We start from the raw sequence: 13,600 nt of genomic DNA on the forward strand, positions 1-13,600 counted from the left end.
ATGAATTACAGCACATGCTCAAGGCCTCACCTGGCACTGTCATTTTTGACAGACTCATTTTTATTTTAGAACTGGGAGCCTTGCAATTTTACAGCCATTTACAAAAATTATGCTTTTTCTTGTGATATAGAAATAAATGATGAGGCTCATATGCTGTGGTACCAAACTCCTGTGTTACCAGGAGATTGGCTAGGTCAACTAGCATGTCACATTGACAAATAAATTTCTCAAGTAATTTATGCAGTTTAACAAGTTAAAGATATGAAAAGCACATAATGCTAAAGCACTGCAGTCCTAAACAGCTACATGTTGTTTCTGAAAAATAAATAATTAAAAAAAATAAAAGCACAAACTTAAGCATTAGACAACTGGCTATTTTCCAATTACTCTACTAGCTGAGCTACTAATCATGCTTTTCAATAACTACATTATGTTGTTCTAATATATTTTCAGGAAAATTGTAGCTCAGTGAGCTGTAATTTTTAGATATGAATGTATAACATTATCCAATATAGGGGTTATGAAATACTTGTGACTTACGATACTAGGTAAGACGACTGTAAATTCATTAGCTATTCCTTTGGAGCTCTTAAGTTGGTCTGGGTTTTTCTGCATATACAGCAGTATGCCCAAGTCCACCTGGCATTTCTTGTATCCCAAAAGAGCTAACAAGCCTCGAGACAAATATTTGCATCAAAATAAAACCAGACAGAATTGTTTTAGTACTAAGTAAATTTTTTACTCCAAAGGTCTTATTGTATGCAAATTAGAACTATACCACTTATGTAGTCCAAGAATTAATGAAAAATGAACAGCTATTTTTGGTTTGGTTTTTCTTTGTTTGGTTTGTTTTGTGTCAACGTAAATGACAGTTATTATAAGCTGAACAGCATATTCTGAATTTTATGAATGTATCTTTAAAGTTATTCAGGAAATAAAGTTTACTGAGAATAATTTTGTGCAAATGTTTAGTATTTAGAATTATTATTGATGGATAACAGTGTGTCACCAGCAGGTTTTCAGGGGTAGGGAAGGGAAGCTTGCTTTATCTGGATTTTTATTTCACTTTTTACTTTATTGGGTTACTTGGTTTTGCATCTTTCCATATTCCCAGATACACACATGCAAAAATTTTTGTAGGCTTCGGAGAAGAGGATATTATTTCTTCAGGTTTGTCTAATCACCTTTCAGTGACTGGGCTTGTAACACTCTATACTCTCAATTTTCACATGCTTCTAAACTCAGAAAAATGAAAACGCTTTCTCAGGAATTCTGTTCTGGAATATATACATTTTAAACTGTTCATTAAAACATTTCTAGAAGTAAACAAACAAACTACTTATCAACACCCTCAAAGGTATTCAAAAGACATGTAGATGTGGCAATTAGGGACACGGTTTAGTGGTGGACTTGGCAGTGCTAGGTTTGTGGTTGGACTGGATGATCTTAAAGGTCTTTTCCAAGCTAAATGATTCTGTGATTCTATGTCATGCTGCTTTTAGTAAGTATTAATACTGGCAACAGACTTGAGGAGGAAGAAAAGCTGGGGTTAAAATTAAGCCACTTCATTGGAATTTAAGTCAGGAGGTAAAACATAGCTGAATTTGTGAACTTTACAGGTTTGACTTTACTGTTGTGGGGTTTTATACTAGAGCTCCCTTTGGCTGGAACTTAGGAACTTGTCTGAAACCTTCCTCCTTTCCTCCCTCACCTCCCAATTTCACGGACAGAAAAAAATTTTCTATGTATATTAGCACCCACTTCCACCCTTCACTTCATCAACCATCTCACATTTCTCTCCTGGAAGAGACACAGACACGCGTTATCAACAGTTTTGTCTCAGTACTTATATTCAGAAACGGAATTGCAAAAAGTCTGAAGCTTTGGTTCCAACAGACGAGGGGAAAGAAGCCTCTAAATGTCTCTCCTCTAACATCTGAAAACTAGGTTTTTCTCTCTCCTAAATAGACAGGCTGTGAGAAAATGATGATGAGCCTAGGTAGCAAAGTTTAACAGAAGAATAAATCAAAGTGGTACCTCAAGCTAGCTATGGGCTGAAACAACTATGCCAAAAGGAGCAGCTCAAATCCTATGGAATCCCAAGGAAGTCTATGCAGACTTCCAGGAAGCATGTCAGTTACAGCAATCAAATACATGTGATGGGAACTAGTACCAGTACAGTTCAGTATACTAGAAACCAGACAAAATTCATTCAATGTGAATCACTGAGCAGATGGTAGGCTGCAAAACTGATTAAGGATAACTGACCAACATGGAGACAAAAATCCATATTCTACTGCCAAATCTCTTCATCATCCATTTTCCTGTTGAATGTCTTTTCAGACGTTGTAGCTGAAGGAATTAAATTAAATAAGTGCCAAATTTCAATAGATCAAAGATAAACGAACTTTTTTTCATTAATGAAATAACCACCTGAAAAATTTTCTGCCATCTCTAATTACTCTGTCATCAACATGTTGCCTTGTTATGTGTTTATGAAGTCCTATGTCATCACAAGCCAACAGGACATCAGCACCATCTTTTCAGCTTATGCTGTTGTTAATAGAATGGACATGAACCCTATCTATACATATTGCCATGAATATAAGAAGTAGCAAGAGTAATGAAAGAAAAAAGTGTCAATAGATGATAAAAACCAAACCTGATGAGACTAGACTACAATTATGACACACAGCAAGTATAGGTAAGCAACTCTGCATTGAGAAAGGATAAGCAGAGTACTTTATTGCTTATCACGGTGCAGTATTCCATGTTCAAAGTTGTATACAGCTCCTGTCCTTTTTGCTAATGAGACATATTCTTCCACAAACATAGTTCAGATCCTCAAGGCACAATCCACTCCACATGTATCTTGCATTTATATCCCTGGACAAAAGTAAAAAGTTCAATTCTGCTATAAGGATTCATGTACATTTTTCATCACTTCCTTCCCAAACTGGGGTTATGCCAGTGATGTTTAATTCTATACCTGAACTTTCATAATGAGGGGACAAAATTATTGGCTTTTTATCAGCTCACAATGTTTGTACAGTGTTATGGGAGTTGAGGATTTTGTTATTTTGAAGAAAACTGTGAGACCTTGTTTCCCAGAACAACTGCAAGACTTTCCCTAGCAGACCTCATATTTCATATATTCAGCAGTTCAGAAAATGTGCAAAATTAACCAGAGGAGTATTGGGGTGGAGGGATGTGTGTGGAATAGAAAAGAAGGGGGAAAAACAAACAAACAAACAAGATTTGGATTTTAATTGAGAAAATTCTTTCTTTCCCCACAGCAATTCTAATAAATCGGAACTTTTGTGTCAAAGATCTGCTAATAAGAAACCAATAACACTGACTTTCTCCTATTATTCTTAGGTGCAAGATATGAAGATATCTGCCAGAAAAGCAAGGTAAATTAGGAAATTTTACTGTATAACCTAGTTCCAGTTCCATCCCAGAGGAAGGTAATCAGTGAGTGCATGTATTTGTCAATACCCAAGAAATTTTAACTGTAACTGGAAATTGTAGCAAAAAACTGCCTTTCCAGGGCCTGGAACTGACAGGCAGTAGGGATATAACACTACCATCTTGACTTCCATTACAAGCTAAAAAGACCTATCGAGATAATTTTTAATCAAACTCTGTATTTGACATTACATGATAACACCCAACAATTTTTAATTCTTTTTGACTATGTTGTCACTTGTTACTCATATAAAAAACTTCTGTTCTAATTTCTCCCCCTTTTCCAAATTCAGATATTTTTAGCAGCAGAGGATCTGCTGAAATTTTGAGCTATTTTTCTTCACTGGATCTGTACCCTGTGTCCAAGGACTTTTTTTGCTTGAAGACTGGACAGCACATAAGCAAGGTCCGAGTAAAAGCTTACAGCTAGGTGAAAAGTTGAGGAAGACATTCAGACTGATGCACAAGGATTGAAGAGCCATACAAAAGCACACAAAGGACATATGAAACCACTGGGGTGAACAATGAAAGCAAATGTAGAAGAGAAATAAAAAAGAGGATATGGTCAGAAAAATGGGAACGAGAAATGGAAAACAAGTGAGAGGCAGTTTTAAAACAGAATTATTCTAGTGATTAAAACAGAAATCCATTTTCATCTTCAAAATGTGTGAAAACTAAGGAGGGACTGGTGCTTTGCTATAACTATCATATGGAGCTAGTTTCGCTGGAGCTACAAGCTCATCTATACTCAAAAGGCAAAGTAAATTTTGAAGAAACGAAAAGGTCCAACACTTCAGTTTTTTTTTTTTTAGAACTAGCTCTTGTAAGTTGAGTAGTTCTTTTCACATGCTCAAAGAGATACTCCTAACGAAGTGTAAATTCAAAGCATGAGACATGTAATTCACGAAGTATAGGTGACACCTCTAGCTCTGCTCTAGGCTGCTACAACAACCCTGGGTCAAACACTGAATATCTTTTTGTATTAGTATCATTACTTGTGATCCAAACTACTTATAATAAAGGCTTTTTCAACCAGAGGAATCCTTACTATGTGTTATAAAGTTCCTACGCTATTATAAGTGTTTTCTTCTGGCACAGAGGTGGTGGTATTTCATGAATGAATGCAATGTTTCACAAAAAAACGATGCTGTCAAAATCCTTAATTACAAGGCATGACTTGAAATAGCATGATAAATAGGGCAATAAACAATTTTCAGGCCAAAGTCTTCCCATCCCTTTACCTCACCTACTCGAAGGGCCTGGGACCAGCTCCTAGGAGCTATTGATTAACTCACCGTCAGAGCCAGAAGTTTTCCATAGGTGAGATGGGCTGGGATGTGGTCGCTCTTGGATCGCAGTGACTCCACGTACCAGCGCTCTGCTTCTGGCAGCCGGTTCATTCTCATATAGGCTTCTCCTGCAGGGTGAAACAAAGGCTAGTGAGAACACCCAAAATTTCTCAAGGTTTCCTTAATGTATTATCTCATTTATAATTTGCTATGTATTAAATGGGCAGAGATCTTGAAAAGGGTGAAGTGCTTTGAACACCTGCAATGACACAGACACACACAAAAAGTCTTACAGACACTTGAGTGAGGAGATCGAGTTATGGCCTTATTAGGGCTGAAAAATCATGGTTGAGATGAAAACCTTGTTGGAATAGAATTGCAAGAGAGTGCTCCAGCTGCTAAGTTTCAGTCAAAAGTCTCAAAGTAACAGAAATTTTATCACATCTATTGTAGAAAAGTTACTTCTTTTCCATTAGTCTACATTGTGCAGCATAGAATGGCAGGGAGAACACAGAAAGTGTTTTCATTTAATCATAACACATCAAACCTAGATTTTTTTAAAAACTAGGAAAGGTTAAGAAAACAGTCCTGAAACCATACTGGAGAGAGGGGCAAGACAAAAAATGTAATTTCTGAATGTCGTTAAATTAGGTCACCTGCCACAATTAGTTTAAATTAGAACATAGCATCAATAATTTTTAGATTGCTAGTCTTAAGAAGTCACACATGAAATGACCAAAATTGGACATTTTTCAGAGTGAAATCCTTTAGTGTGAGAGGCTGAGGCAGGTAATGTTGAAGAACAACAGATAAAAGAGACGTCAGACAGCTATATAGTAGAATCATAGAATCATTATGGTTGGAAGAGACCTCAAAGATCATCAAGTCCAACCGTATACCTGATGCCACCATGCCCACTAAACCATGTCTTGAAGTACCACATCTAAACGTTTTTTGAACACCTCCAGGGACGGTGACTCCACCACCTCCCTGGGGAGCCCGTTCCAATGCTTAACAACTCTAACAGTGAAGAAGTTCTTTCTAATGTCCAGCCTGAACCTCCCCTGGCGCAACTTGAGACCATTTCCTCTTGTCCTATTGCTAGTTACCGGGGAGAAGAGACCAACCCACCCACCTGACTACACCCTCCTTTCAGGTAGTTGTAGAGGGTGATAAGGTCTCCCCTCATCTTCCTTTTCTCCAGACTAAACAACCCCAGCTCCCTCAGCCGCTCCTCATAAGGCTTTTTCTCCAGGCCCTTTACCAGCTTTGTCGCTCTTCTCTGGACATATTGTGGTACAGATAGTGGTACAGATATTGTGGTACAGACAGTTGTAGTCTTGAAATTTCTGAGAAAGGATTTAGCATACAGAGAAAGACAGTCTCTTTCTCCAAGAAGCAACCAACCAAATCTCTCAAAGGTTGAAAATAAGCAGTATCAAACAAGTATGTAAAGGTGAAGAACAGCAGCTTTCAGATTAATACGCTGCATTTACACAGTTCTTTCACAAGGGCTTTAGATATAAATGTGCCCTTGCTCAAGCCAATGACAGACTGAAAAATGCCTAGAGGAGAGTCAGGATTTACCATTTCACCAGCTGATTCATTCAAATAAATAGCTAAGTATCTTCCCAAAATTATGAAGTCACAGTTTATCCAGTGCCACCACGGGAGGGTGAAGACAGGACTACAGCTGACCCAAGTAGAGGTCGGCTAAGGCTATCTCCAGGTGAGTCACTGCCCCCACTTCTGCATTACATAGAAATTAATAGCTGTGAGGGCATGAGGGAGAGAGAGAAAGACCAAGGTTTTTTACTCAAGCTCGAAGCCAACTATCACATCCCCAAAACTCAGAGAAAAAGGTGCCACCTACATGCTCTAAGTAGTAAAATACAAGGAACTCTTACTTTATTTACAGAGGCTATGGAGGATTTTGTTGATGAAAGAAAATTGGACAAGACCCAGTTAGATTATTTTTTTTTCCCCTGTCTTTGTCACCAGAGGATCGGGATCCCGGCAAAATGTGGCACACGAGTTGAGTTTCAGGAGTTAGGGTGCAGTGCATGCAAAATGAGCAAACCACAGCCCACAGATAAAATGTGCGTGATGTAGTCAGAAGTTCCATTGAGCCAAAGCTAAGGGAAGGCAACATGATTTTTATGAGCAAATAGTTTTTCCAAAAAGGGGTGCAAGCCTGTAGATCTAGCAGACCAGGATTTCTAATTCAAGGATTTAGAGAGTATTCTGTACTCATGCATTGGTTTTGGATATCTGATTACATACACAGAGGCAAATGATGTTTCAGTCCCAGAAGTACTCAAGTCATTCTGCTGCTGGTTAGGGCCAAACTAAAAGAACAATTCCCAAAAAATCCAGGCCAAACTTAAAAAAAAAAAAAAATCCAAACAGGAAAGAAACCCCAAAAGAACATAAACACCCTCCAAAAACCCCTGATCAAATTCAGGGATATCAACATGACATGCATTTTTTTCACTATGTCAGCACTCACAAATAAGTGACGTAACTTTATACCTTGTTATGCAGGAAACAAAGTCCTGAAGTCAAGTGTTGAAAGGACAGAAGAAGCCAGAAGTCAAGCTATATGCTCTCCTCAACTCCTCTCCCTAGCTGTATGCTTTATGGCAGAATGTTTAATTATTTGATTGCATACTATTTTTCCCACAGGCCTCCGCTTCATTTAGCATACGGGAAATGAGGAATCCATATTGTCCTTTTCCTTAAGTGGAAAATTCCAGCCCAACCTGTTACACCTTGGCAAAGTTTCAAGTAATTAACAAGATCCTTTAAAAAGTAATGTAAGCAGCCACAAGAAATGGAGTTATTATCTGCTGGTAGTATATACTGAATGCACTGCCAAATTTAAAAAAGATCCAAGTTTCTCATCTTTTTTCCATGATGGATTGTGATATAAGAAGAGATTAACATCTTTGGAGTACCAGCAAATTCAATTTTTAATAGGTTTTAAGAGCTCAACTACTTTACAAGCTAACCTTCTATAACTTTGAGGGTATTTCTGAGCGGCACATCTAGAAACGAAGCTACAATATGTCAATCTAAATGTCAAACTGCAGAGAAAGGGATTTTATTCCCCTGAAGACTTTACAGGGAATTCTCTAAAGCTGAACATTTTTTTTTCTGAAGAGTCTGCTTTCTGCCCATAGTCCCATATCATCAAGAATTGCTACATTATAAGCAATTAGAACATGTCATTACTACAGAAGGAAGTACTGTCAGGGAGTCTGTTATTAATTTCATCTTCTAAATGACTTACGATGACACTCCTATCTAAAAAGAAATCAAAGTAAGCTGAAAACTGACAGAGGCTCTGCCACTGCCATATTCAAAGATCAGAATAAAATCAAGCAACCATTAACTAAAGCGTTAATTCAATTAAGAGATTTTGTGTGTTAAACTGATGCAATTTTAATAAAAGCTGTTCCAGCTTAAGATAGTTTTCCAACAAAATGACAGAGAAAACATGTATGGATTGACTTCTGTCATTCAGGATGCATTTGTGTGCCTGAGATTAAAATAAGAAAAATAGTATTTGTCATTTACAACCATGCATTTTTATAAACTTGCAACATGAATGATTCAGTCATTAGGAAAATAACAGTGTCCATTGGCAGAAAACATGCAAACCAATGGTACATATGAGCAGGTTTCTATTATTTACTTTAGCAGTTACTTGATTTGTAAAATCTTCTAAAACTCATGCTAAAAATCTGAAAGATCACACACACACAATTTATTAAACTTGTCATATCTATAAAGTTCAGCAGAGGTAACAACAACAGAGAAAGAAATTCATGGCAGTGGAAACCTGAAGACATAAATTGTCAGTTATTTCAGTTCCCTCATCTGTACCAACATGCAGCCACGCACAGCACTGCCTGCACAAGGAGCGGTGGCAAGAAATTCAATAGCCAACGGGAGTAAAAGGGGACAAATCAGTAATTCAAAACTGTTTCCTTTTTTACGGGGGTCAGTTCAGCTAGTATTTTCTGGGTTTTATGCACCCATTTCTTAGCTTACTCTACAAGGAAGAGCATATATTATTAAACTGTAACTCTCATTTGCTTATGTACTGCAAGAAAACATTAATATACAACTGAAACACTATTTAAAGAAGTGCATACATAGTTCATTAACACCTCTATTAATACTTTAGGACAAAGAAATGAGTAATGGGCTACCTTTTAACTACACTTACACCACTACAACTAGAGTCCTGGTACTCAAGTGGATTTTCTTTGCCACAGAGATAGATCAAGTGGCAAGACTACCATTCTCCAAACAGCATTTTCCCATATTTTCCCAGAATTCTTGGAATTCAAAAATAATCTGTCAAAATAAGCAAAACAAAAGAAACCCAACAAACTAAAACAACACCAAAATAGTCCCCACTAAAATGATGCCAGGATAAATTAATTAAAAATAACTAAAAACCAATAACAATAATATTAAACATTTAATATTTATATTAAATATTATGACTAATAAAGGATCAGCTTGCTAGCAGCTATTTCTCCTGAAAGGCTAACTTTATACTTTATAATGAAGTGGAATGTGATCTTAATAGAAATCCTTCAAACAAACAAACAAAAGACAGAATTTAAGATTTTAAAGACAGAAGTTAAGATATCACACATTGTTAAAAAGCAGAATTAGGTATCGTTTACATGAATGTATGTTACATGGTTCTAGATTAACCCCTCAACCGCCGACTTTGTATTTGTTCTGTTTCAGATGCATGTTGTCATACCAAGCAAAGGCCGTCTCCTTGCAGGGAGCACGTTAGACTTATCGATGAGCAAGTACAGTGGAACTATGGATGTAAAAGCATCGTGTCTCTATAGATAGTGTCATGTACCTATACTTTCAGTTTAAGCACATATGTCCTTCCTGGGGTCCTCCTCTTAGGATCCCTATAGATATTGCTGAAAAGACAACTGAAAAATGATCTCCGTAAAGGAGAAAATGCAGGGTAAATCTGCCTTGTATACGTTAATTATCTGCCACTCAAATTTCTGTATACTAAAAATGTAATATAGAAAATATAGAATTTGGCATTGACAAGAGCAGGCATTAAAACAGAAAGGAAGATAGCAATGCACTTTGAAAATTTAATGTCTGGATTTAAATTTCATTTTTCCATCATTTCTTTGAATTGGGAACATAAATAGGTTGCCTTAGAAAATGATGGAGAGGTCTGCATCCCTGTGTACCACAATGCCATACAGGGTTTGTGTCTTTTGTAATGCAACCGTGCAGCTTCCTTGTGCAAATCAAGGCTGCAGATGCTTCTACCATAAATGCACCTCCCTAGATATATAACTTCCTTCTTTTTTCCCTTAGGTAGCAGTGCATACAATAACATAATAAATCTAGAAGCACAGTTTAATGTTATACTATACTGATGTTTAAGATATACTGCAAAAGATTAACAGTCTTGGTGATAAATATGCAGTACATGCACATCTCTGAAACAGCTGAAGCATGTGAACCTAATGAACATCAAGTTCTGCATAGACTAAGCATATTCTGTTTGTTTTTTACTTTTCACAGAACAATCTCCTTGAAGATTTCAAGGATTGTGTTATATTTTAAGAAGGCTTTTGATGGATGAGAGTCAATCCACATTTACTTTGGTTGAGCAGATTCTGACAGGTTTCAATTAGCCAAAGCAAAGACTTTGATCTGATTTAATTAGACCACTAAGCTACTTTTGAAGGAAAATATCTGAAGTGGAAAACAAATATAAACGAAAGGCAAAATAAAATCAGTTGCAGTGTGGAACAGCATGGACTTTGCACAGCTGTTTCCTATTGCACAAAGACTTCCAGTGAAAGAAGTATATTGACACAAATAGAGGCATTGACTCACCTGAGATAGATAATTTCATTTTCATTTTCCAACAGATGTGCAACCAGCAGTAAATCATAAAGGTACAAGCTAACAATTTGTAACTGAACAAGTGATTGTTCTCTTTTCCTGCCTTTTACTTTATTTACACACATTTTAAAGATTATTATTTTTTGTCAGTAAAGCATAGACATTACACTCGTATGGGTTTCTTTAAAACACTCTTAACAGAAGCACTTTCCATTAGAATCATGCCTAATTGGGATCCCTGTAGTCCAATTTCAGTATTGCACCATATTTTTGGCCTAGAAATGTTATGATTTTACTTATTTTCATACAAAACCCCATATGTTTAAAATACAAATGCATTTCAGGCTTAGAGTCTTAGCTTTTTCAGAAAATTGTGTAAGAAAACTCAAGCATTTCACATGAAATTATAGCTCAATAATCTAAAGAGATAAAACTAAGAAAACCTGAGAACCTAGGAAAAAAAATATTGGTCTCAAACATTGCATCCATTACGCCCTCCAGCAATCCACTGCTGCAACCTTCATACCCAGCTTGAATCCCTCAAACAAAACAAAGTGAAAAAACAGGAGACATTGCGATCAGCCCAGAGATTTATACTCAGCTTTGGACAGCAGATATAAACTACCATAGTCTGCAAAGTCTCAGAGGGGGAAGGGTTAATGTAGCAGGGTGGGGATGGGGAGGGGGAGAGAAGGATGCACAGCGTTTTACTCCCTTCATCATTGGAGTAGACTACATTCTTATTGCCCTACAACATGTAATAAAATATACATATGAAAGAAGAAAAATCCTTTTTTTTTTTTTTTTTTCAACCAAGCTAGTTTTAAAAGAAAAAAGTTTGTAATGTATATTTAGTGAGAAATGACCAGTAGAGCTTCATGAGATGCGTAGGAAGCACACTGATGACTGCAGCTCAGACAAGTGCAGGTATCATGCTCTGCATCAGTTACGATCTAGGATATGTATTTCACAACTTAATTGTCTTTGGCTCTTAAAAATTAAATTTTGCACAGCATGAAATGTAAAACTATACCAGCAAAAGTGTTTCTTGAAGTTCTAAACAATATTTAAAAGTAATTCAATAAAAAAGCATTTAAGGGGAGCAAGAGGCAAATAGGATAGGAGCCTTAACAATATTAACAGGTTTGTACAAACAGCCACATCCACCCAAAAGCATAATCAAATAAAGTGATAGTTATGTTACAGTCATCAACACAGAAAGTCTCTCTGCGTGCTAAGCCTTTGTACTTATGATGCAAACCTCTGCTCCAGATGTAAAAATCTGGGTCCCCTTTCCTGTTCTGTACCTGGCTGCCACTTGCGTACGATTTATTTTCTGTCCACGTGCAATGTAGCAGATGAGCAAGGAGAAACCTAAAATCTAATTTGTGCTTCATTAACCGTACTCACTCCTGCAAGGTTAGTTTCTTTTGTAACTTGCATTATTCATCAAAAATGTTTGCAAGACTTTGCATTAAATGCATTTGAAAATAGACATTCAGATGTTAGATAGCAAAGGCAGACGAAGTGCAATCAAGACATTTGTCTTTATGACAGTATCTCGCCAATCTAAACCTGAACAATGCCACCCCAAACATCTTTCTTGATACTCTTCGGTATTAAAATAAGGCCCTCATGGTCCACCTCACACCACTTAACTGGCAGGAGTATGAATTACTGTAGCAGGTGGGCTAATGTGGTTTTAAAAGCAATGTAATACAATCAACTGTACAATATCAGATTTCAAGGAACGCAAAAGACATCTAGAGCAGAGGCTGATCCTTAAGCAATCCTAATATTGGCATTAAAGTGTTCAAGATCCCACAGGGACCATTTTATCTTTTGACCCCAGGCTTTAATTGAAACTTTAAACAAAATATATTACCTATTTAATGCAGCTGAGCTGGACTCTGGCCTTTGTAGTACATGTTGCCATGCCAAGCAAATTAATCTGTGTAACCTTAGCACGTACTTTTTAATTTACATCAAAGAAATACAACATAGAGAAAATAAATACCAAGCCAACCCTATGGAGCTTGTTGAATAACTATTTTGATTCTAGTTTTAGAGTTTTAATTTTTAGCTGTTTTGGGTTCTTCTAAGAAAAAAAAAAAATTAAAAGATTTTACTTCTTGGTACAAAGCCAGAGAAACATATGGTTTCTTTAGCTGAGTTGTTGCACACCTGGCAAAATAAATCACAGCAACAGGAGACCAAAACCTACCCTGCAACTTTTCATATGCACAAACTTAGAACATGTGATGCTGGTATTCTGTCCCTGCCTTTTGTACCACGAATAAACGCAAAGTCAAACGGATGGCTTGCTTCTTGAGCCCCAATACTTCTTTTTCCTTCAAGAGGCAAGTTGCTTAGAGTTTTAAAGGATGAGCGTCAGCCGCACAGGCTGGCACACTGCAGGAATGAGTCAGTGGGCCTGTCAGAGTGAAAGGCCAATAGAAGCAAGCACAGGAAAAGAAGTGTAACACAAACAGGGAAAGCAGGTGGTCCAAAGGCTTAACACTGCTGGAGTGTTAATGCTACCGCACTCGGAGTGCTGGAGTTCAAACCCTAATTCAGTTTAAACAGTTCGTCTCCTGTTTATTCTCTTTCAAGTATGTTATGTACACCATATAAGGAAAAAAAGCCTCCACAAAATCTTCAATGACACGATTGAATAGTTATTAAAAATTAGAGGAAGCACTGTTTTCTCACATCACATGTCAGTATGTGGCAATATGCGTGCCACTGAACAAGCGGAGCGATTGCCAGAGACGCAGAATACATTAATCACAGTAACAACTGCAGCAGGTAATCCTCAAATTGTAACTATTCTTGGATTTCACGATAAGCTGCGAAGACTTTTTCCACACATAGACAGACAGGGAAGGACCACTCCTTCCCGAGCAGACGGGGAGCACCCCCCAGTT

The 13,600-nt window shown here is 37.1% G+C and overlaps 1 protein-coding gene across 1 annotated transcript in view; it reads right to left on the minus strand.

Moving 5' to 3' along the window:
* Window positions 1-13,600, minus strand: part of TMTC2 (transmembrane and tetratricopeptide repeat containing 2) — a 149,651-nt gene that overhangs the window by 51,337 nt on the left and 84,714 nt on the right. The window contains exon 10 of the mRNA XM_009697670.1: window positions 4,764-4,885. Within this exon, the coding sequence (XP_009695972.1) occupies window positions 4,764-4,885 (122 nt within the window). The remainder of the gene's footprint in view (window positions 1-4,763; window positions 4,886-13,600) is intronic.

Source organism: Cariama cristata, unplaced genomic scaffold (genome assembly GCF_000690535.1).
Source record: "Cariama cristata isolate BGI_N322 unplaced genomic scaffold, ASM69053v1 scaffold3850, whole genome shotgun sequence".
Classification (NCBI taxonomy): domain Eukaryota; kingdom Metazoa; phylum Chordata; class Aves; order Cariamiformes; family Cariamidae; genus Cariama; species Cariama cristata.